General features: G+C 38.4%; 2 protein-coding genes across 2 annotated transcripts in view; one reads left to right on the top strand and one right to left on the bottom strand.

Moving 5' to 3' along the window:
• Positions 1-2,085: 2,085 nt before the first annotated feature.
• ccdc80l2 (coiled-coil domain containing 80 like 2) lies at positions 2,086-10,158 on the bottom strand. Its single transcript, XM_042509247.1, has 12 exons — positions 9,607-10,158; positions 9,433-9,521; positions 8,690-8,863; positions 8,399-8,550; positions 7,383-7,706; positions 6,943-7,183; positions 6,017-6,173; positions 4,601-4,737; positions 4,042-4,193; positions 3,663-3,766; positions 2,875-2,955; positions 2,086-2,773 (listed from the first exon to the last, which is right to left on the bottom strand). The coding sequence occupies exons 1-12, from the start codon at positions 9,881-9,883 to the stop codon at positions 2,439-2,441; spliced, it is 2,223 nt and encodes a 740-aa protein (XP_042365181.1). The 5' UTR covers positions 9,884-10,158; the 3' UTR covers positions 2,086-2,438.
• Positions 2,717-21,980, top strand: part of LOC121959766 (NAD(P) transhydrogenase, mitochondrial-like) — a 48,524-nt gene continuing 29,260 nt past the window's right edge. Inside the window, exons 1-7 of the mRNA XM_042509244.1 lie at positions 2,717-2,798; positions 14,486-14,627; positions 16,559-16,772; positions 20,204-20,433; positions 20,728-20,945; positions 21,490-21,577; positions 21,753-21,841. Of these exons, the coding sequence (XP_042365178.1) occupies positions 16,619-16,772; positions 20,204-20,433; positions 20,728-20,945; positions 21,490-21,577; positions 21,753-21,841 (779 nt within the window). The 5' untranslated portion in view covers positions 2,717-2,798; positions 14,486-14,627; positions 16,559-16,618. The remainder of the gene's footprint in view (positions 2,799-14,485; positions 14,628-16,558; positions 16,773-20,203; positions 20,434-20,727; positions 20,946-21,489; positions 21,578-21,752; positions 21,842-21,980) is intronic.

The following is a 21,980-nucleotide window of genomic DNA, read 5'->3' as shown; positions in this document are numbered from 1 at the left end:
AAACAATCAAACAATTTGCTCAAGTTTCAAAGGGTTAAAAGCTGGCTTAAGTGGCCATTTGATATCTGATGTATACAGAACTCGTGAGGTTATCTTTCACAACTTCATCAAACCTCATCTTCATTCTATTGCTTTAACTTGTATTTGTGGCAGTAACAGTTGCAGATCTTGTCTTGGTATTTTTCATTGTTTGCCTACCAAATATTTTTTTTTTCAACTCTGAAATTACCTACTACTTCCCTCTTACTGTAATATGCTGCTGCACTTATAAGATTAACATTCACATAATGCCATTGTGGTTTTTGTTGTTTATTTTTATAGATACATTTCCGCTAAACTGAGCCTGCTAACTTCTCATTTTGATAATTTTACTAAGCAATGCTTTAGGATGTTTCCAGTGCTGCTGTTTCATGACCATTCACTCTGCTCTTTGCAGGCCCCTTGATTGGTTTATGCCAATGTAAAATGAATCACTCTTTTCTTAATCTAAAATTATGTTTCTGGGGTGTGTTTCTTATATGACCTTTGATGACCTTTCATGTGTTCAAAATGATAGAAAAATGTACTTGAAAATAAACAAACAAACAAATAGTTTTCTTATTAGGACAGGTGTGCAGGTCGATTATGAAAAAATCGCATTTAACTAATCGCATTTTTTTAGCATGTGGTCTAATTGAGTTTGGAAACGTCATGCCTTTATTATTTTTTTAAATGCCTTTTTAATAGTGAATTTCCTTAATCTTTAATTATAATTCAGCTGAAAAACAGGCTCAAGCTGGAATAAGCATGCCACAGCCTGGCTGAGGGTGAGTTTGGGCTTTTAGAGAGGGGAGACAAGGGCACTGCACTGCTATAAAAGAAAGGTGTGTGCTGGATTTATTTAACCCAAGAGTTCATATGCTATTTATGACAACAATTTACATAAATGTCTAATAGCATCCGTGTGTGAAGCATTGTCTACTGCCATGGCTATGTATAAGTCTGGACAGACATGGAAGTAAACTATAATTGCAGCTTAACTGGTGTACAACTTCACTGGTGATTCTAGCTTTATTGGTGCCTCTTATATTTAGTTCGATTTGGTTAAAGAAAATGTTGGGAATAATTTCCTTAAATGTTCTTAATTCAACAATTTGTATTTTAAGCAGCATACCAAAACCAGCATTTTTTTGTTAACACTGATGAACAACTGAAAGCTGTTGAGTTAAATTATGCTTTTTTAAGACGACTGTTATAAAAGAATGTCCTGAGGCTTGCAATAAGTCCAGAATCAATAACTCTTTGTTTTACTGACCCTGAGATGTCTGAAGACTGCAGCTCTTTAAAAAACAGATGTCTAACTTAGAGTAACAGAAAAAAACATGTTTTTCATCTAAATACAGTTTCAATTTCACCATCACAACATTTTAACATAGGGACTCTCCATTTATAGACTCTACACAGTGAATGTGTTTCAGAAAGAGTGGACAGAAGTGTTGCCAAAAAGCACAATCTGCTCGGCCTTGGATGGACTTTTCTTCCTGTTTCATTGTTGCTGTAATCAACAAACAATTACAGAACACCATTTTTCCTCAAAAAAAAAAAAAAAAAAAAAAAAAGATGGTTGAAGTGCACATATGCTTTCATTAAATGGATAGTTTGTATTTATTGAAGTGAGGTTGTATGAGGTACTGATTCATAGTCAGTGTATTGACTACAGAAGATGTTGGTCTACACGTCCCATTTTATTTTTGGGTGGCTAAAATGTTTTGTTGCTGACTCCTCCAAAGAAGTACATTGCTTATCTTCTCTGCTGGTACAAGCGGTGATAACAATGAATCGATGATCGATTATTCAGACCTTAAGAATTTAATCGAACATGTGAAATTTAATCGATCTATCGATAGGCTATGCGGTGCTATCAAAGTATATGCAATATGTTGCTGTAAGCATTGATTGTGGAGAAATCACATTTGGCATTGTTTGACATAAGCAAATTTTTACGTTTTTTTTTTTTTTTTTTCAATTAATTGATCATTAATTTTTACCAATAATCAATTAAGTAAAGTGGTTACAATTTGCAACCCTTGTTAGTAATTCTGCCTGTTTCTCCAAACTGGGGGCATGCAGACTGTTAATACAGGTAATACACTATGGACAAGTACCTGATACAATCCCACTTCAAAAGATCTGATCTATCCCATATAGACTTTCTTGAATTAAACCATTTCAATATTTTCTGCTTTTGAGATTTATTACTTGCAAACATAAAATATACAGCTTATCATTGTGTAACAGTGATGTGAGTCCTGCAGCTGTGAGTCCTGAAGATGAGTTTTTGAGTTCCTTGTATATTAGCTTGCTTATCTGTGTATTTGTGCAAGTGCCTTGACATCTCAAGAATTTAGGTACTTTAGCTCTTCTTCACTTTACTGCATTTTCTTCCTCCTTCTTTCTCATCATTTCTCTGATTGATGATACAAGTACGTCTCATCCGTGCCATCTTCATCATAGCCACGATAATGCCCCTCCTCACTGCCTCCTCTCCCTCTGTCCTCAGGGCAGCTGATCCCCAGTCTCTTCTGCAGCTTCTCCTCCTGGAGGCGCAGCTCCATGGAGTCCACCAGGTCGTAGATGTTATCCAAGGACCACATGGGTGACGGGAACCACGCCTTGACATCGCTATCCTTTCCTACAACCAGCATGCTGAAATAGTCCTTACTGATTTTCAGCTGTTCTCTCAGATTGTTGACCATGTCGCGGGATAATGGTTCAACCTCACTCTGACTACGTCCTGGAGGAAGATGACAAGGTGAAAAGTAAGTTATGCATTTTAATGAATAACATTAAAAAGGATTAAAAAGACAACAAGACAACTGAAAAACTCTGACTCGCCATTCAGGGGAAACAGTTCAACAGTTCCTGATGCTTTGTTTCCAGTTCCAGTCAGCTTCAACATGGCAAAGTGGCGAATACCTGAGTATAGAACCAAAAGTGTTTATTTAGTAAAAGTACTAGTATCACACTGTAAACATAGTCTGTTACAAGGAGAAGTCCTGCGTTGAAAATGCCACCTAAGCAAAAGTAAGTACATATAATTCAAGTATTAAAAGTAGAGTAACCCAATGCAGACAAATTTAAAAGAAAAAATAGTGTTCAAAAAACTAAAGATTATTATTAATTATTAATAGATTAGAGAATTACTTAAATATTAAGCAAAACATATATGCCAATTAAATCTATGTCAATATGCTAATTGTTTCAGCTGCATTTGTATAAACTTTTGGGTAGATTAATTTATAACAAAACATATGTTATAAAGTAACCAACTAACTAAAGCTTTCACATAAATGTAATGAAGTAAAAAGTACAACATTTTCCCCTGAAATGTAGTAGAGTAAAAGTATAAAGTGCCATGAAAAGAACTGACTAAAGTAAAGAACATGTACCTCAAACTCATACAGTACAGTACTTGAGTAAACGTACTTATTCTGCCACTGATTACATGTATGACCTTTTGTTTTTTTTTACTAGTTATTATGTAGTTCTGTCCAATAAGGCAAACACAGTGTTGGTTTAAAGATCAGAAAGAAACACTGTAATATTTCCATATTATGCCAAAAAGCTACAGAGCAGACAGACAGTGTGTCGTTCAGTATATGTGAATGTCGTGTGTTACTGACCCAGGTGACACTCCTGTCCACTGAGTGCAGAGATCTGCTGCTGGAAGGAGTAGTCGTCCTTAGAGGGAGCAGAGATGAGCAGCAGTCTCCTTTTAGACATGAACCTAAACATCCATTACAGAGATGATATGAATTTAGATGTTGCGGCATAAGTCAGTCGACCTCTTTCGTTCAGTCATGGTGTGCTGGGACACACAAACCTATAATCACACTTTTATACTTAAACCCTAATCTATATAAAAAAAAAATATTATTATGGAAAATCCGGGCATGTTAAATCATGAGAAAAATCTTCTCTATGATTTCTGAAGGGGCTTCAAATGCTGGTTGTCTTTATGTAGTTTTGAGCAATAATTAGCCCAGAGTTACATAACATTACCTGAGCAGTGAATTCTGAGCTCCAGGAGTTTGCTCGCCATTGGAGCATGATGGAGGACTCCTCCTTTCCTTTTCTTTTTCTGAGCGCCTTGAGGGAAAGTTGTCAATGTACTCGAACAAAGCAGGACCTGCTGGAGGAGCCTCAAAGACTCTCTAAGGGAAAGATAAATGCTAATTAGGCAAAAGAAAGAAACACACTGAGAAACAAAACCAGTGTATTAAGTGCATTGGTATTGTGTGGACTTACATTGCAGTGGTTCCTGACAAAGCCGATCAATTCATTATTTTGTACATCCATTACTAAATAATGATTTTTACAAATGAATGAATGGATAGTACTGGCTTTTTCATACAAGCCTGAAAAAATTGTTGCCCGTTTGACTCATGAACTGACCTACAAACTCTTGGCAGATGATATTATTATTTTTTTATCACTCTGAGCAGCTGTGAGCTAGACTGCTTCCACATGTGATCATGAGTAAGAGTGGTACTAAAAAACACATACGCACATAAAAACCCAAATGAAAAGGCAAAATGAAGTGCAGAGGAAACTGCCTTACACTGGGCTTGATGTCGTAGTCTGTGACAGTCATGGAAAAGAGGTCAGAGGATGACAGGCCGAGCTCTGCTCTCAGCAGAGAGATCAGGCCAGAATCTGACAAATGATCCGATTGCTCGCTGAGTGGAGGCTCAGACTCTGAAACACACAAAACAAATGAATGAATGTGTCTGCGTAGATGTGGAGGGAGCAGACAAAATACCAGAGCCACCTCAATGCAGTGATGTTCAACTTATGGACCTCAGGCCAATTATATTCAGCAATATGGTGGTGGGTGGCCCACTGACCGTTGCCTAATTCACAATTTATATAAATCACTCTACATTACTTTTTTTGGTACTTTGAATGGAACGTGGGTGCTAGAGAGTATAAAAAAAGCATGAAAATAGAGCTTGTTCATCAAAAAATTCCTACGAAGGTCTGGACTAAGCCCCCAAATGTCCTAGAAATCTTTAAACACCCCTGTATGCACCTAACCTGTTTGGGACAGCTACGACTGTTTTTGTCTTGTTTATTTATTTTATCTGATAAATATTATTAATTCTTGTTTATTAATTGGCCTCTAGCCTCCTGGCGTTTTGCAAAAGGGTTCCCCAGGCTAAGCAAGTTGTAAAATGCACCCTAGTACAATGACAACAACTTTAACTCATAGCTACCATTAAGTTGAATTACAACCTCTGCACAATGTTTGAAGCTTATAAGCTTCGAGGACAGTATTTATTGCAGAGCTGTTGTGTTGGATTTCCTGTACTTTGATTAGGACCAAATAGCTACAAGCAATATTCCCATCAGCCCCATGTGTAGTTCGTGTTTACTGCTAATTTAGCAAATATTGGCATGCTTACACACCAAACTAAGATGTGTTATTATTTAGTTAAAGCACCATATGATTTTAATGCCTCAGTGAAACCTCACAGAGTCGCTAGCATGGCTGCTATTCAGCTGTTGACTCCCTTGGAAGTCTGAAGTACCCACAGCATGTAAACACACCACAGCTCAATAACAAATGTTGGCAACACAATCAAAGAGCAGTCTGGAATTTTTTTGAAAATAAACTGAAGTAAAGAGGATGAAGCTTGAAAAACAACAGTTTGATCCTTGTAAGAACAAATGCAAGAGTGAAGTAATTAACTGTTTCAGACCATCTGTACTTCACAGTGAGTTAAACCTCTCTGCTGCTGTAACTATGGAAGCACCATATTTGCCTTTGGTCACTCTTTAGTGGAAAATACATGTTCCTCTTTTGGCTCTGAATATTACAACAGTTGTTGTGTATGTAAAAACATACTGATAGTATCTGCGCAGGATTTCCTGTTTGCGTGTATTACCCATAGAGAGAACCTAAGCAAATGTTTTAGATGCAAATTTTCAAACAAACACAATATCATGCACACACAGAAATGAAGACACTTCCTACCAAGCTGGTGGTGTTGCAGCGTGAGCGTGGCGTCATGTCCTTCACCCACAATGGATGCTACGGTAATCTTCCTAATAGCGAGGTCACAGTGTTGCTTCTCAATGTTGTCCTTCTGCTGGGTGTACAGTGTTGCATCTCTGCTGGGCGTTGAGATCAACTAATGGCCAGACAACACACAAACCGATTAGGGGTGAGGGAATATGTGTTTTTGCAACACTCATATCACAAGCTCTACAAACCACAAAAAATATTGTCTTATGACTCAAGTATCGTATCGTATCGTATCGCATCGCATCGCATCGCATCGTATCGTATCGTATCGCATCGCATCGCATCGCATCGCATCGCATCGCATCGTATCGCATCGCATCGTATCGTGACATCACTCCAAATGGATGATTAGGAAGTAGGGGTGCACAATAATATCAGCAAGTCATCGATAAAGATAGAAAAAGGCTTTAAAATGAAACATTAGCATTGACCCAAATGAACATTTATGCTGACATGACAGGCCAGTAATATGGCGCATTACTTTTGCAACTTTAATAAATCAAAATAGGTCAATTTTGTGGCTGTCGTTTTGTGTTAGTAAGAGCGTCAACCAAGCCTTTGGATTGAACTTGTTTGTGAATGTTACATAAGAATGGGTCATTAAAATAAGAGTAGGCATAGTATTTTTATTCCACTTCAGGAGAGACTTGATGTTCTCTACAATTAGGTAGAAAAAAATACGTGCATATATCAGCATAGGCATCCGCTATAGACTAAAATGAGTTGGGAAATGTTGGAGAATCAGATAGCAAACAGCAAACTTTCTTATTAAGGTGGTACTGATCAGATGCAGATATGTTAAAAGTCCAGTGCTTTGCATGCATTTATGATGTTGGTGTATATTAGGATTAGTGATAAAAAGAGAAAGCTCTCACCATTAATCTTCTTTTTCCCTTTAAACTGTCCAAGAACTCCTTCAGCGCTGCTTTATCCTTCTCACTGGCCTCCCTGTTGGACTTTTTCCCTCTTCCTTTACCTTTCTTCCCTTTTCTCCCTTTACCCTTTTTCTTGGAGCTCTGTTTTTCCTGTGTGTTATCCTTAACATTATGCTCTTTTTTGTCTTCACTGTTCTTTCCTCCATGCCTTTTCTTCCCTTCTTCCACAGCGAGGTCAGGCCTGCAGTACAATAGAGAAAAAAATGACTTTGATGTTCATCCAGCACTGAAAAAACACTTCTGTCTGGTGTAGAGGGATGAGGAGGCATGACAGACCAGATGTGAACACAAATCTGAGCAGGATTTAAGTGAAATCAAACATCCACACTCTCACATCTGCCAAATTTTAAAAATTGAGCAAGAAACCATGAAGTCAGCACCTGACTTTCTTCACTTCTTTGTCGCTCTCTGTCACAGATGAAAGGCTATGCGCTTTCTCTTTTCCGTTAGAAGTGGATCGAGCACCACTGCTCGAGTCCTTTTCCCTTGTTGACCCAACAGCAGGCACCTTACGGATAACAAACCTCGACCTTCCATTCAGTATGTCCTGGATTTTACTCTTCAGGGCAGCTTTTTTGTCCAGGGGAGGTTTTCTTTGTAATGCCACAACAGAGGTCACATTCCCTCGCCTCTGAGGGCTCAAAACAATCTTCTTTTTCGTCAGTTTCCTTTTCATCACAATCTTCTTTTTTGCAGTTTTGCACCTGAATGAAAAAAAAAAAAACATCAAATAGGATTTATAAGGATTTTTATACATTTTGGTCATATTTTCTGAACCTGTCTCTGTATCCTACTTTATTACTTTGACCCGCTATAATCACTAGACCTACCAAACAGTCTAGCAAAAACTAAACTAAAGAATTAGGCTATTCAGTAAAATAATATTGATTAATATTTAATGAGCACTTATCAGTTTGAAAGTCTTACAGCAAATGAACAATGACTGACATGATTGACGGACAGAAAAGCTATTTTAAAAATGTGTGACATAATCACAATGTATAGTATAAGGCGAGTGTAAACTCGCAGGTGGGGCCAGTGGCCAACACTACTGCGCATATTCAGTGGGCCGAATACCGCGGAACTCAGTCTTGAGCTAGAAAACTTTTTTGGCTTATGCACCAGGCAAGCAACTCTGTTGAAATGAGTAGGCACCGTTTTTAAGGTGTTAGAAAGGTCTACGCGTAAATGTAGCATACACTCTCTCTGCCAATGCATCAGTAACTTAATTTAACTGAATATGAATATTTCCAAATTTACCAAATTTTAATATTTTCTTCATTCTTCCTACAAAAAGCCCCATTTCAAATTTGAATTAGACTGAATAAACTTTAAATCCTTCCTCTGTTCTCTGTTCTCTGTTAGTGCAGTGAACAACACAGTGATATAAATGAACCTCATGTTGGATCCTTTTCTGGTCATCTTCTCCAGCTTTCTCATGGGGAACTGATCAATGAGCTCCAAAATCGCCTCAACACGGACCGGATAAGGGAAGCGCTCACTGACCCGAAGGTTTTTTTTCATAACCAGCATGGTGAAACCTTCCTCCTGAAACAATTAGTGCAATATAAAAAGAAGAAAGGAAAACAGGACCATTTTATACAAATTTGAAATAAAAAGAAACGATTCAAAAGGACCATAACTTGTTTATATCTTGTGGAGAAAACTGGTTGGTTTGACTGGTTACCTGGGAGGTAAGATCCAGGTAGTGCAGCAGTTTGCTAACTGTGTCAGGGTCCAGGCTCTCTACTGTAGCGTCTCCTTGGAAAGTTGTTTTCTGGATTCGACCTTCCATCATGGCGTTCTGAATGATGGTGATGATAAATGTGTCTCTCTCTGCTAGACGACAGTTCAGTCCTTTCTGAGAAAGACAAAAAAAAAAAGAAAAGGAGTTACAGAAGAGGCAAATAGGGGGCTGTTTGCAGTGAAATTACTTTGTAATATTTTTCCAAATTAATGTAGAAAGTAATACATTTTCACCCTCTCAATTCTACCCCCACCTATCATCTCCAAGTGGTATTATAGTTGTTGCCACTGTCGTGAAGACTAGTGGGATTGCTTTCTGTTTTCCTCAGATCTTAGCAACTACCTGCAGACTAGCAATCAACATTAAATAACCTCATCAACAAACACAACATTGAAGAGAGGAGAAAAAAACATGTTCACTGAGGAGGTCAAGTCATTTTGTAATTATTTTAGATAGTTACGTTTAAATTGTTTTAAAATGAAAGAAACTGATAGTTTCTGTAACCCAGCGCTACATGATTTTTTTAGAATTGCAAAGTGAAAGCTTGGCTAATATCAAACCAATATTAGTGCCATTTTTTTTTATTGCTCTTTAGCCATTACATTGTACAATCAACATTAAATGCAGAATTAAATGTTTAAATAAAAAAAGTTATCCGAAGAGACAATAGATCAGTGCAGTACCTGCTCCATTTCTTCCAGCTGTTTCTCCATCATACGGAGGTAGTGGTCACTGTGTGATGAGGCTGTTATCACCCACAGCCGCTTTTTACCTGGGAGGGAGAGGTAGGGGTGGAGGTACTGTAAATTATTAAAGAGACAAATACATGCATCAGCCAATCAGTTCATCTGTCACACCTGCAAAATCAGCAAGGAAATCCAGTTCTGGAGCCAAACTCGACGAAAACTCTCCGACTCCTCTGTTGGCTTCATGTTCTTCTTCCAACCCCAACCCCTGCTCGATCCCAGGAGGGAGGTCTGAGTAGTCTCCCCAGTCCCTCACATTAGGGTCCAGCTGATCCTTAGGCTTGCTGCGACTGATGCCCGGCCAGGCATTGAGCAAACTGGGATAGCTGAGGCTCCACAGAGCCGCAAACAACAGCAGAGGCCAGTGTGACCTATAGAAATGAAACATCCTCACTGACACCGTTGAGTGGTTTGTTTGTTGATCAGCTGGAACTGGTTAGCAGCTCAGAAATCCTCCTCTGTTTAGATCATACATTTGTGCTCGATCGTAAGCAGCAGTGTTGCATCTGAAACAGACAAGATGCATTCACCAACTGTTAAAACATTAATTGAGATTTTAAAAGCTGGACACTGTCTGTCACAAAACTAAGAAATCTCCGTATGTTGAATCCAAAAGTCTAATAAAGGCAAAAAAAGTCTGTATCCTTGAAAAAAAATCAAATCTGACATGGATCTCGAAGGCAAAATGACAGCAAAGTCTGATGTTAACCCCTCTCACAGGCAGAGAGAGACTGACTGGGGAGACTTCGCTGTCTTTGCACATACACACACACACACACACACATACACACACACACACACATTCCTGGTTCAGATTATACCCCAGTATCGTTAACAGGAAACTCCTGGAATTTTCTTGGACTTCAAAGCATTTTATTGCTGAAAAATCTTTTTTTCCCTGTCTCTCTCTCTCTCTCTCTCTCTCTCACACACACACACACACACACACACACACACACTCACTGTGTATGTGTGTGGTGCTGCTTTGTGCCACAGCTGACGGGTTTGGTATCCATCAATTGAGAAACAGTTACTCAAATGCAAAAACACACAGCATTAGCCGAACCGAGGGTAACTGTCCCACTGCGTCTTTGATCCAGAGGAGAACCTTTGTCTAGAGGGGGGCAAGTGAGGAGACAATATCCCTGCAAGGATTAAATTACTTGAATTTTTACACCTGGTGAAGATTGATTGTATTTGACAGTTTTGTATTTTAACATCTGCCACTATCCATCAGAGAATGGCACTAACCTGACCTATTGCAGGCTGCCTCACATATGTAGGACAGAAAAAGAAAAACTGAGTGTTGACAGAATGAGGGAGTAAAAGTGGGAGATTAGAGTTAGAGTGCTTCAACTCAAAGCTATTTGCTCAACAGGACTTGAGGCTTTTAAATGGAGGTGCACGGCCGCAACCATAAATAACCCAGACAGGCTAATAGATGCCGCAGTCGGGTAAAGTTCACACCAGTTCAAAGTTGTGGATCTGAGGTCAATGTGCCCACAGGCAAGTTAACCCTTAAGACTTTCTTCCCTCCTACCACTGCCCACAAGTGCTCCCCAAACTCAAAATATAACCACATTAAACCACAGCCTGAAGCTAGGCAACTATCACTTAAAGGTCCAGTGTGTAGGATTTATGGGGCATCTATTGACAGAAATTATGTTTCATATTCATAAATATGTTTTTATGAGTTTAAAATCACCTGAAACTAAGAATCTTTGTGTTTGTGTTACTTTAGAATGAACTGTTTATATCTACAAATGAAGCGGGTCCTCTCCCACAAAGTCTGCCATGTTATTGTACAGCAGCCCACAATGGACAAATTAAACACTACCCCCTTCCAGTATTTGCATTTATGTGTAGGCCATCGTAGTTCTCCTACACATTTGGCATGTAGAAGAAGTTTGGGCTCTGCAACCCTCCCACCAGATGCCACTAAGTTCTACACACCTGGGGCCGTATTCAATAACATTCTGAGAATACTCCGAGAGCTCCTACCTTAGCCCAAAAAAAACTCGAGCAAGGAGTCCTAGCTTAGGATCGATTTAGGAAAGGTCTCAGAGTCTCTGGCCTAGGAAGAGAGAGAAACTTTCATTGTGGGGAGGAGGTGTGGTGGACCCTGTTGCTAGGTGTGATGCATTCCTTAAACAGATGTGATTGGTTGTCACAGACACGCCATTTTGTGAACCTGCGAATTGTGGACCCAGTTGAAATAACATGAACTGCGTCACATTATGAGACTGTGAAAAATCTGTTGGTGTGATCACACTGCTGCACTGTTGCATTTTCCAGTTGCCATTTATGGTAAAATTGTGATTACCTTATTTCTGGTGTCATACTCTTATTGCATTAGGTGGAAGATGTGAGCGCATTTCTGATGAGATCAACCACAAACATTCTCCCTGCACAATCTTATCTGTAGTGTGTCATTCAGTGTTTCACTTCAGTAGCTTTCTTAAGAGCTAAGATACTTTGTAAATAATATTTACAGGCCCTAGTCTTCATTTTAAGAGGAACTTTTTAGATAATGTCAAAATTCTAATAATTTTCTTGAAATTGTCTTTGAATTTTGTCACTAGGAGCAATTCTTTGTACCTAGGAAGTTTTTTGAATATAGCTAATACTGATCTGTAATGCACAACCATCTCAACTATCAATTCTCATCAAGGTTCCTTAAATCTGTAAGCATAAACTTGACTATTATATGTGCTTTTTAGTAAACAATCTAATCACTGGATGTCCAAACTGTGGGGCTTTTTAGGTCTGCAAAAGATTACATTATTGTAGTGTAGTCAAATAATGTACCATATTTACATTACATTGTAAATTCTTCAAATTAATCCCACAACTAAGAGAATAATCATATTATCTTAGAGCACAAATATGAAGCAAAAACAAAAAAATGTTTAGTTGACAACAGCAGTTGGATCAGTGAGTTCTAATAAAATTCATATGGGAATCGGGTTGATCCATGATCTTATTGTTTACTTCTTTTTGATGTGAGGCCAGGGTCAGTCACGAAGTCCCAAATGTGAAGGACTTTGACGTACAGAAATCCAGCATTCAACAGTCAAAAGACATTATTTGACCGTTTTAAAGGGTCTTAAATCTACCCTGGGTTTTAAAATAATAACATGATGAATATTTGAGCTGAAAGAGATAAATGAGACTGTTTTTAGAATTAAAGATAGACTTGCAAGTGATATGTTACAAACACATGCATCTACTAACCAGAGTGAGGTGTAGCAACATGTAGTGTTACTTAAATGAAAAAAATACACCATTACAATCAGATATGTTCTTCCACCTGCTCCTTGACCTAAAAAATACAGGTGTTGGTCAGATTTACAATTCAAATGTCACTCAGGAAGAAGAAGAAATGAAGAGAGAATCAAGGGAAACGAAGAAAACCAAAAACGTTCAAGCAAAGCCAATGCAATTAGAAGAGCCGTCTTTAGGGTGAAACACTGAAATGAGAACCAGGCGCAGCAACAATGCATTCCACTCCCTGAGCCTTATAAAGAGAACCAGATGATCAGTATGTGTGTGTGAGAGAGTGAGTGAGTATATATACTGTAAACTGTACATACAGTATATCATACTGTAAGTGAAGGGATGTGCTGGTGCAGAGTGAATAGATAGATAAATGAAGAAATTATTGCTGAGTGTCAACACAAGCTCAATGCTTTTCATTAGCAAAGATTTATTGTCAAAAGGAAGTCAATCACCTTTAGACGCAATTTGTCCTTCACAAGCACAAATTTTTTTTATCTGTGCTGGAGGATCGTGGCAACATGCATGTGCTATCATAGACTCCTTACCTCTACACTGATTTTCTACTTTGTTGTGTTAGTCCTTATTGCATGCTTTGTATCTGCACTCCTATTACTTTGTAGTGCAACTGCTGCATAACCCTTTCTTCGGGATAGATAAATTTCTTGTATCACTACTCCATGTCTTATTAACAGGATTATTCAGCCATGTTGACATATTTTTAGGGATTTAGAAAAAGAGACAGACTGGTTGCTCTGTAGATTATAATCAAATGTGGGTCAAAAACTTGTGCTGGGTGCTCAAGGAAAACAGGAACCAAAAGGATAAACAGGGAAGAACATCCAGGCTCTCAAAAAATGTGAAAAGCGTGAAAAACAAGGAGGAACTACATTAAAAAGCTTTTATTGTAGTGGCTGAATCGTTGAAAAAGCCTGTATGTTTTGTCAGGGCTTTAAAATCATATGCATTGTAGGTATGGCCCCACCTATATAGTGGCAGGAACCAATAGGAAGTCATCATATAACCCAGATAATAAAATGACTAAAAACAGAATGAATAACAAACCATAATGACCAAACAAAGAGAACATGAAATCAGATAAAACCTCTATAAAGACTGTAATATATACATCCATAAAATACACTGACTGTGGAAAAAATAGAGACAAATTACAGAAAACATGTGAAATCAATGTTATTTGTAGGGAAATTCAGATGTTAGTCCATGTGTAAGACCATTTTGTAATGTTAGGTTCAGTGCAGAAGAGAAGAGAAATATTAAAAAAAAAAAGGTGGATTCATCTTTTTGTCCCACAGCTCACTGCTGGTTATAAAATGGTAAAAGAGCGCCACTCAGTGGAATTATACAGAGTTGCATCATCAGTAAATTTTGGGACGCCATTTCTTATAAAATGAATCACAGACTTAACAATAACCGTCTTTTTATTTATCAATGTCTTAAGCACTGCATGTGTATTTTCATGGGTTGTTTATTCAGTAACGTAGACCTACTCGTGCATAATGCTTCCAACAAAGATTTCTGAACAAAACATGTGCCTAATTTATTATTTAACCAATAAAATTAAGGATAATAATACAAAATATAAATATTAATGTTGATATAAATTCATAAAATGGTAAGTTGACTGTTTCAAAGACAAATGTCTCATATTTATGTCTTTGTGTTTGCCCCATCGGTGACACCACATCAACAGCCATCGGATATCCTCTCGTGCTCCTCATATGGTCCAATAATACTCGCATGTCGGTGTCACATCGGCCTCTTCCACGAGACATCTTCCGGGTCGACAGAGAGTTCGCCTGTGCTGCACAGAGCACAGAGGACTATTTGTAAAGGTCAGTCTGATGTTGTGTGCTGATATCCTTCCCACTCTCACTTTTAAACGTGCATTTTCATTTCTCTGTATGAGTAGGTTGCATTTTGAGTCACGCGTCGCCTTCATGCACGAGACAGATGTGTATTAGCTGCCGGCTAAAGCGCGAGCTAGCTCCTGTTAGCTTTCAACCCCGGCTAAATTTTGCAGACAAAAAGGGAGAAGTGGCAGGCTGCAGCCGCCTGCCAAATAAACAGGTTTAATCCACCTGTTTGTACGCTTCAGGGTCTCTGGGTGACACAGCTGTAAGTCAAAGCTGTCGTATGAAAGTCTTTTATTTAAAAGATTTATTGGTGATTTATTGGGTCATGAACGTTAAAGATGCTGTTAGCCAGAGGTTTATGATAGCCGCTCCAGTCCTGACCCGGGTTTAATCCGGCACATATAGGACAAAGCAACGCGTGTTTGTTATATGATGCCGTGCTCATCCTGTATTCTTGAAGTAAGGTCATAGCGTTTGAAAAATGTCGACTGAAACTGTGTGACTCATATTTTACTTTTTGCTGACGTGGTGGTTTTAGTTTTTCTGGCATAAAGTGAGAGTCCTGAACACAACACACCCAGACTGCACTGTCAGAGATCAGCATAGAGATCAATAGTAGTAGTATGCAGCTTATTTGTAATGTAATTAGTCGCTTTAAGATATAAATATTATATTTTTGATATTTGGTCAGAAAAATGCCAAAACAAAAACATCTGTGTTTACAGTTTCTCAAATGTAAAACATGCTGCTTTTCTATGTGGTAAATTGAATGTATTTGGATTGTTGGTTGGACAGCAATGGTTGGTTTGTTTTCAATATTTCCTTACTGTCGAAATATTATTATTTATTGACAAATCAGAATTTATATGATATAATTTAAAGTTTATTTTTAAAATGCTGAGATATTGATCTTTTGATTCAACTATATGAATGTCAGCCAACTAGGTCAGTTCTGCAATTAGTGGCGTAAGTGGGGCACAGTTGATAAACATAGGGTTTTTTTGTTTGTCTTTTTTTACAATGTGCCTAAGATTTTATTGGATCTTTGTACTTATTTGCAAAGTAGATAATGCCTTCCGGGACTGCAACTGACAATTTTTCTTTTCTTTTATTATCTATCATCAGTTGACTAAACTATTTTTGCAATGAGTCAGTTAATTGTATAGCCATTAAAATGTCAGAAAATAGTGTAAAAATGTCAAGTCCCAAACAGTCCAAAACCCAAAGATATTGAATTTGCAACTATATATAAACTGTATATATTATGGTAAATTTTCAGTTAATTAACAAATTATTTAAGCTGTAGTTTCAGCGCAAATGGCGTTTATTGTTTTCAGTTTTCATTTTGTTTTCTCCTCTCAAACGGATTGTCGATTGATTTTTGACCTGTTAACTAAAACAGTCTCGGTGCCCTTAGTGGAGTTTATTGCCGGTCTTTTCTGGTTTAAACCCTGCTACACCAGCCAAGCTATCCCGGTCAATCCCAGTTCCATTATCTCCCTTTAAAGTAAACATACTGTCCTTCATGCTGTTGTCAGCCATAGAGTCGTTCAGTAGACTGCATTTTAAAGAAGTGTTTATGGTTGTCTGAAAATGTGTGTATGTGTGTGAGTAAATACATTTGACAAATTCATTATGTGGCTCAGACAGCCATGATGTGTGTTGGATCTGGGTACACTTGCATGTAAAAAGTGTGTGACCTGTTATGTAAACTAGTGTGTGTTTAGTCTACAGAGGAAGAGGGTAGTTCAAATGTGCAACTGAATGAAAAGCTAATAATGATTGAGATATTGACATTCTGATATTTAACTTCTCTTGTTCCCACACATTCATCCTTCTGTTATTCCTCTTTACCCACAACCCCCCTCCCCTCTCTTCCTGCCCTTATGTCCCACCTGTCTCTTCCCCAGGAGGGGTGCTGTCTGTCCTGTTGAGCTCCTCCTGGTGTGTGAGTGTCGGGTGTGTGCACCATGGCGAGCCTCCTACGTATTGTGGCGGCCAGCTGCTCGGCCCCCGTGTTCAGCGGTGTTTCGAGTGTGAAGCTGCAGAGCAGCCGTGGAATCAAATCATCATGCCTTCGCTTTTTCAGGACCCATCAAGCTCTGGGACAGTGTGCCAGTCCAGGTAAGACAACATACACATTGATTTGGCATGGGCATAACAGAATAATTTACAGAAAGCATCCAGTGCTACATCAGTGAAAATAATAATTTAACATTTTTGTTTACAAATGGTCAGTAAAGTAACATCATTACAATTAAGACAATAAATAAAACCTTGAGATTTTGTAGTTTGAAAAGATCAAACTTTCAGTAGAAAGCAGCACAGTATTGTTGCAGAGACCTCCACTTAGGCCAGATGATCCTGCAAACGACAAAAGTCAATATCAGCATGGATCTAATGTACAACATACACAGGAAAACACTGACACTGTGATACATTTAAAGCTTCTCCAGCCAACCTCGAGCAAATAATGCAGTTCCAAACTTAAACACTTTGACAGTGTGCCACATCTTACACATCTGATGGCAGCATGTGTAGATTGATCTACAAGCTGTAAGTTACATAATTACAGTGATTAGCATTACCTAACAGTTTGTACAGCTGCCACAAATTAGTTGTACTGTAAATTAGAAACTTTCTTTTTTCATTGCTCATCTGGCTGATAATTTGCGCTGTTCTTGAGATTGTACATACTGGATGAGTGATTAAAGGAAAAGCTGCAAATGGGAAGTTTGCCCTTAGAGCTGAAATAATTTGATTAGTTGATCAGAAAAAATGATGGACAATTGTTTTGATAATGAAGCAACTGTTCTTTTTTTTAAATCCAAGATGCCAAATGTTCTCTGGTTGCAGCTTCTCAATAGACCCCTCGTGTTGCCTTACTTACTTTTGCTAGGTCAGACAAAACTTAACAAAAAGAAACATGGTGATGACAGTTCTGTTTAGCTAGATGCTGCAGTTTTTCATATGTATGTGTATGCATTGCAAGGATAACACAATCAGAATACTTTTTTCATAATACTTTCATTGTCATTGTACAGGTATACACAACGAGATTTAGTTGAACTACCCGAGTGGAGCTCAATATAAAGAATAAAAGACTAAAAAAAATAGAAAAGGTAAAAAGCGATTATGTTTAAAACTTCAACATAAATACTCAGTACATACATATGCATATTATTTATGAAAATCTATTTATCAAATAACAAGAATATTGCACAGGTATATTTTTTTAAAAATCTAATTTTAAGACCCAGCTTTTTAGGTTTGGGGTTTTACTACTGATAGCAAGGTAAAAACAACACCTGGGTGCATTCTCATCTACTTGTCTATCAGGTGCAACATAGCAGGTGGCCACATACTCATAGTACGGTACTACTCAGTATTCAAGTAGACAGACAAGTATCCTTATTCATACTGTTGTCCTTCGTTGGCCTTGGCAACTGATTAAACAAATCTGTTATTGTTAATATGCTGTGAAGTAGAGTGCTACCCATTCATTCATTCTTTTTAATTTCTTCTTTATTGTAATTGTTATGAAGAGGGTAATCCCTTGAGTGCACAGAGAAAATCTTTTTGTGAAAACTTTATTGTAGAGGTCATTGCTGCTACCTGCATTTGCTTTCAGTCCCAAGGTCATATTTAGGATACTGCAGCCTTCAGGCACCATTCTCCATTTCCATGCCCTTACTCTGTACCCAGTAACCTAGAACGTGTGTGTGCTTTGAAAGCCAGTACCAACTGGTTTCAGGTGCTTCATGTCTGCGTGTTCAGGGTTCAGGGTTCATGATTTTCCTGATGTCTCTCTGTATGTGTAGGTAGGTGTTTAAGGGTAGCTTTTGACCTGGTTCATGCTGACATTCCTTTAGTTCAGCCAGTGCCAGCTGGCAGCGTCTATTCTGGACACACCTGTATCAGCTTACACACTCTTGGAGGGGGGTAACACACCACACACTTCATATAGATTGCTTGTGTGCTGACCTGTAGGGAGCCTATAGGCGTACAGTATAGATGAAGGCAATGTTTGTTGATGTAAAACTGGAATGTGAACTATGACATGGACAAAATGACACAGTGCTGTTGAGTTGGCATGACACTGAGCTTTCTGACATTAATACAGTACCTTAAAAAATGATGATGTTTGTCAAATTTTCCCCGTGGCATCAAAAATTGTTTCAATGAGGGCATACAAGGTACATTTTTACTGAAAGATAAATACAACACGACTATGACATGATACAACACGACTATGACATGACGACTGACAATGTTTTCTTTCTTGGTTAGTGGCAGAGAACATTTCCTCTAGTGGCATGTGGTCACTCTTGGTATATAGAAATGCAGTAACCTAATAGCTAGCAACAAGTTTTTTGGCTGTTTTGTGCTGTGGAGCTTTTTGTGAAACAAAAGTTCTTAAAGCACGTTTTACCACAGCAAGTTGAGAGGAAAGGCAGCCTGTCAGATGTTCGTGTGTTTATGTATAGACAAGGAAACAGTGGGAAAAAGCTGCAGTGGAATTTTCCATAGGAGCTGACACAACACATGACCTGCCTGGACACTAAAAAAGACACAGAATGAACTGACTGAAAATAAGAATAGTTCGGTGTCTCTGTCATACTCATTGTATCTCTTTTGCACGAGGGAGAAAGAGAATATGTGCTTCTGTCCCCCTTTCAGAGTTTTTTTTCACTATTATGAAGCAGAACTATGTTGAACAAAATATTAGTCAAAGTATATTTTTTAAAAATATGTCTGGAGGGTGACTTTAAATCAAGACAAGCTGGATGGATGTTTTTTCTGCTGTTCTTTTGAAGCCTTGTTATATTTTAAGCTATGGGATGGATTTGTCAGTATATTTTGTACAGACATTCATGGTCCCGAAAAATCCTAGTGACTTTGGTGATCCCTGACTTCTTCTTGTGCCAGCAGCAGGTCACCATTTTCAAGTATCCAGTAAAGTGTCATATCTACCTAATTAACTATGTGGTAGAGACACCCTTGATATCAAGAAAGTGTATCCTAATGACTTTGTTGAAATTTGCCTTTGGTTTATTTCCAAATACCAACTATACCAAATATTACCAAATGCAAAAATGATGACATTTCCATCAGCCTCAGCTGTACTTTGTGTTGAGTGCTAAATAGCAAATGTTTGCATACTAACACACTAAACTAAGCACAGCCTCAAAGAGCCACGAACATGTCTGTGGGCTGTTGGTGGTGTTGCTGGACACCGACCTTGTCTGTCTGTCTACAGAGTACATTGCATATAGAGTGCAGTATTTATGGTAAACATATTTAACTCATGGCCGTTTTCTGAGATTCTCCTTGAAGCTGCAGAGGAATCTGCCTGCCTATAAAGGCATCTGTGTTGTAATGTTTATAATAAAACATTCCTTCAAACAATCTCCTATGTCCTAAATCATGAGACAAGCTGCAATAGTTGCAATGATCTGCTCCATCAAAAAATTAACTGTCTCTTTCTGCTGTTTTTGATCGTTTTTCGTCACTTTCGTCACATGCCCCTGTATTGTTTCTCATTGCCTCTGCAGGTATTCCATACAAACAGCTCACAGTCGGTGTACCAAAAGAAATCTTCCAGAATGAACGTCGTGTGGCGCTTTCCCCCGCTGGTGTCCAGGCGCTCATCAAACAGGGCTTCAATGTCGTTGTGGAGTCAGGAGCCGGAGAGCCTTCCAAGTTCCCTGATGAGCAGTATACGCAGGCTGGAGCAACAATTAAAGACCTTAAAGATGTCATGGCATCTGATGTGCTGGTTAAGGTAGGATTTAAATCCGGGGTGGTGCGTTTAATATTTAACCAAGGCCAGAGAGAGGGAGATGAAGGTAAATAATGGGGTTCCCACAAATCCTTTGGAAGTCTTAAAAGTCAATAAATTCATGAATTAAATCATTCTTTCTTAAAAATGCTAATACATTGAAAGGATATTATGAATCTTTTTTTTTCTCTGAAATTGCATAATGAAATCTCAATAATTGTTTATATCTAGTTTTTATCTTTGCCTCTTTCGTTCCTTCCTACTCTAACCTTTTTCGACCGTTATCTCTGCTTTCAGGTTCGTGCCCCCATTTTCAACCCTGACCTGGGTGTCCATGAGGTGGAGATGATGAAGGACGCAGCCACTTTAATCAGCTTCATCTACCCGGCTCAGAACCCTGAGCTGATGGACATGCTGTCCCAGAAAAAGGCCACTGTCCTGGCAATGGACCAGGTGCCCCGAGTCACCATCGCCCAGGGTTATGATGCACTGAGCTCCATGGCGAACATCGCAGGGTATGTACACGGAGCCTTCGGATGGGGGGGTGTTTGCGGTGTTTATGAGAAGTTTGGGCTTGAGTGACTCATAAATGTCATTTTACTGTCTGTTTAAGAGAGCTACTACAATTTCATGTGTTAGGGTATTAAATATATCTGAGTAGGTTCTGCTGTCTTTTTTTTAATATTGTTTATGTAGTTATTTTTGAGAAACATAAGCATATGTGTATTAGCACTAAAAAATGTGGCATACAAAAATATATGTAAACCTGCGCAATGCTTGCACACAGATTTGTGCATGTTGCAACATTTTGCACAGAAACATACGTTTGCTATTTCACATTAATTGATGAACCATGAATAACATATGTCTTTAAGAAATCAGAAAGAAAGAGATAGAAGAAGAAAAAAAGAAAGCCACACACTAATGTACATACCAGCAAGTTCCTGCTGTCTTAATTGGAAATGTTTAAATGCAGTACAGCTCATACCTATGTCTTTATTGCTTGATGTTTCCATCTCTCTCTCTTTTTTAGTGTTATTTTACCCTCTGTCATTTCAGGTACAAAGCAGTTGTGCTGGCAGCAAACAACTTCGGTCGCTTTTTCACCGGACAAATTACAGCAGCCGGGAAAGTTCCACCTGCAAAGGTGTGCAGTAGGAGTTTGTGTGTTTTTTATAGTTGTTACTATAGTTTCTGTAGTGTGTTTCTGTAGTTGGACTTTTGTCTGTTATTGTGTGTGTTGATTTTTCTGTGACAGTTTTAACACACTAAATCTCTGTACTGGCCATCCCAAATGATATCATGTATGTGTTTGTGATTAGGTCCTTATCATTGGAGGAGGTGTGGCTGGATTGGCAGCAGCTGGTTCTGCCAGAGCCATGGGAGCCATTGTCAGAGGATTTGACACCAGGTTTGCTCTTGATTTTCTACTGTATGTCGGAATTGCAAATGAAATGAATACTTGCTTTGAAAGATTGTATTTGAGCACAAGTGCAGCATTAGATGTTGTTGACCTGCTAATACAATCAGATTTGTTAAATTGGGTAGAA

Source organism: Plectropomus leopardus, chromosome 20 (genome assembly GCF_008729295.1).
Source record: "Plectropomus leopardus isolate mb chromosome 20, YSFRI_Pleo_2.0, whole genome shotgun sequence".
NCBI lineage: Eukaryota > Metazoa > Chordata > Actinopteri > Perciformes > Serranidae > Plectropomus > Plectropomus leopardus.
This window is presented reverse-complemented; position numbering and strand designations above follow the sequence as displayed.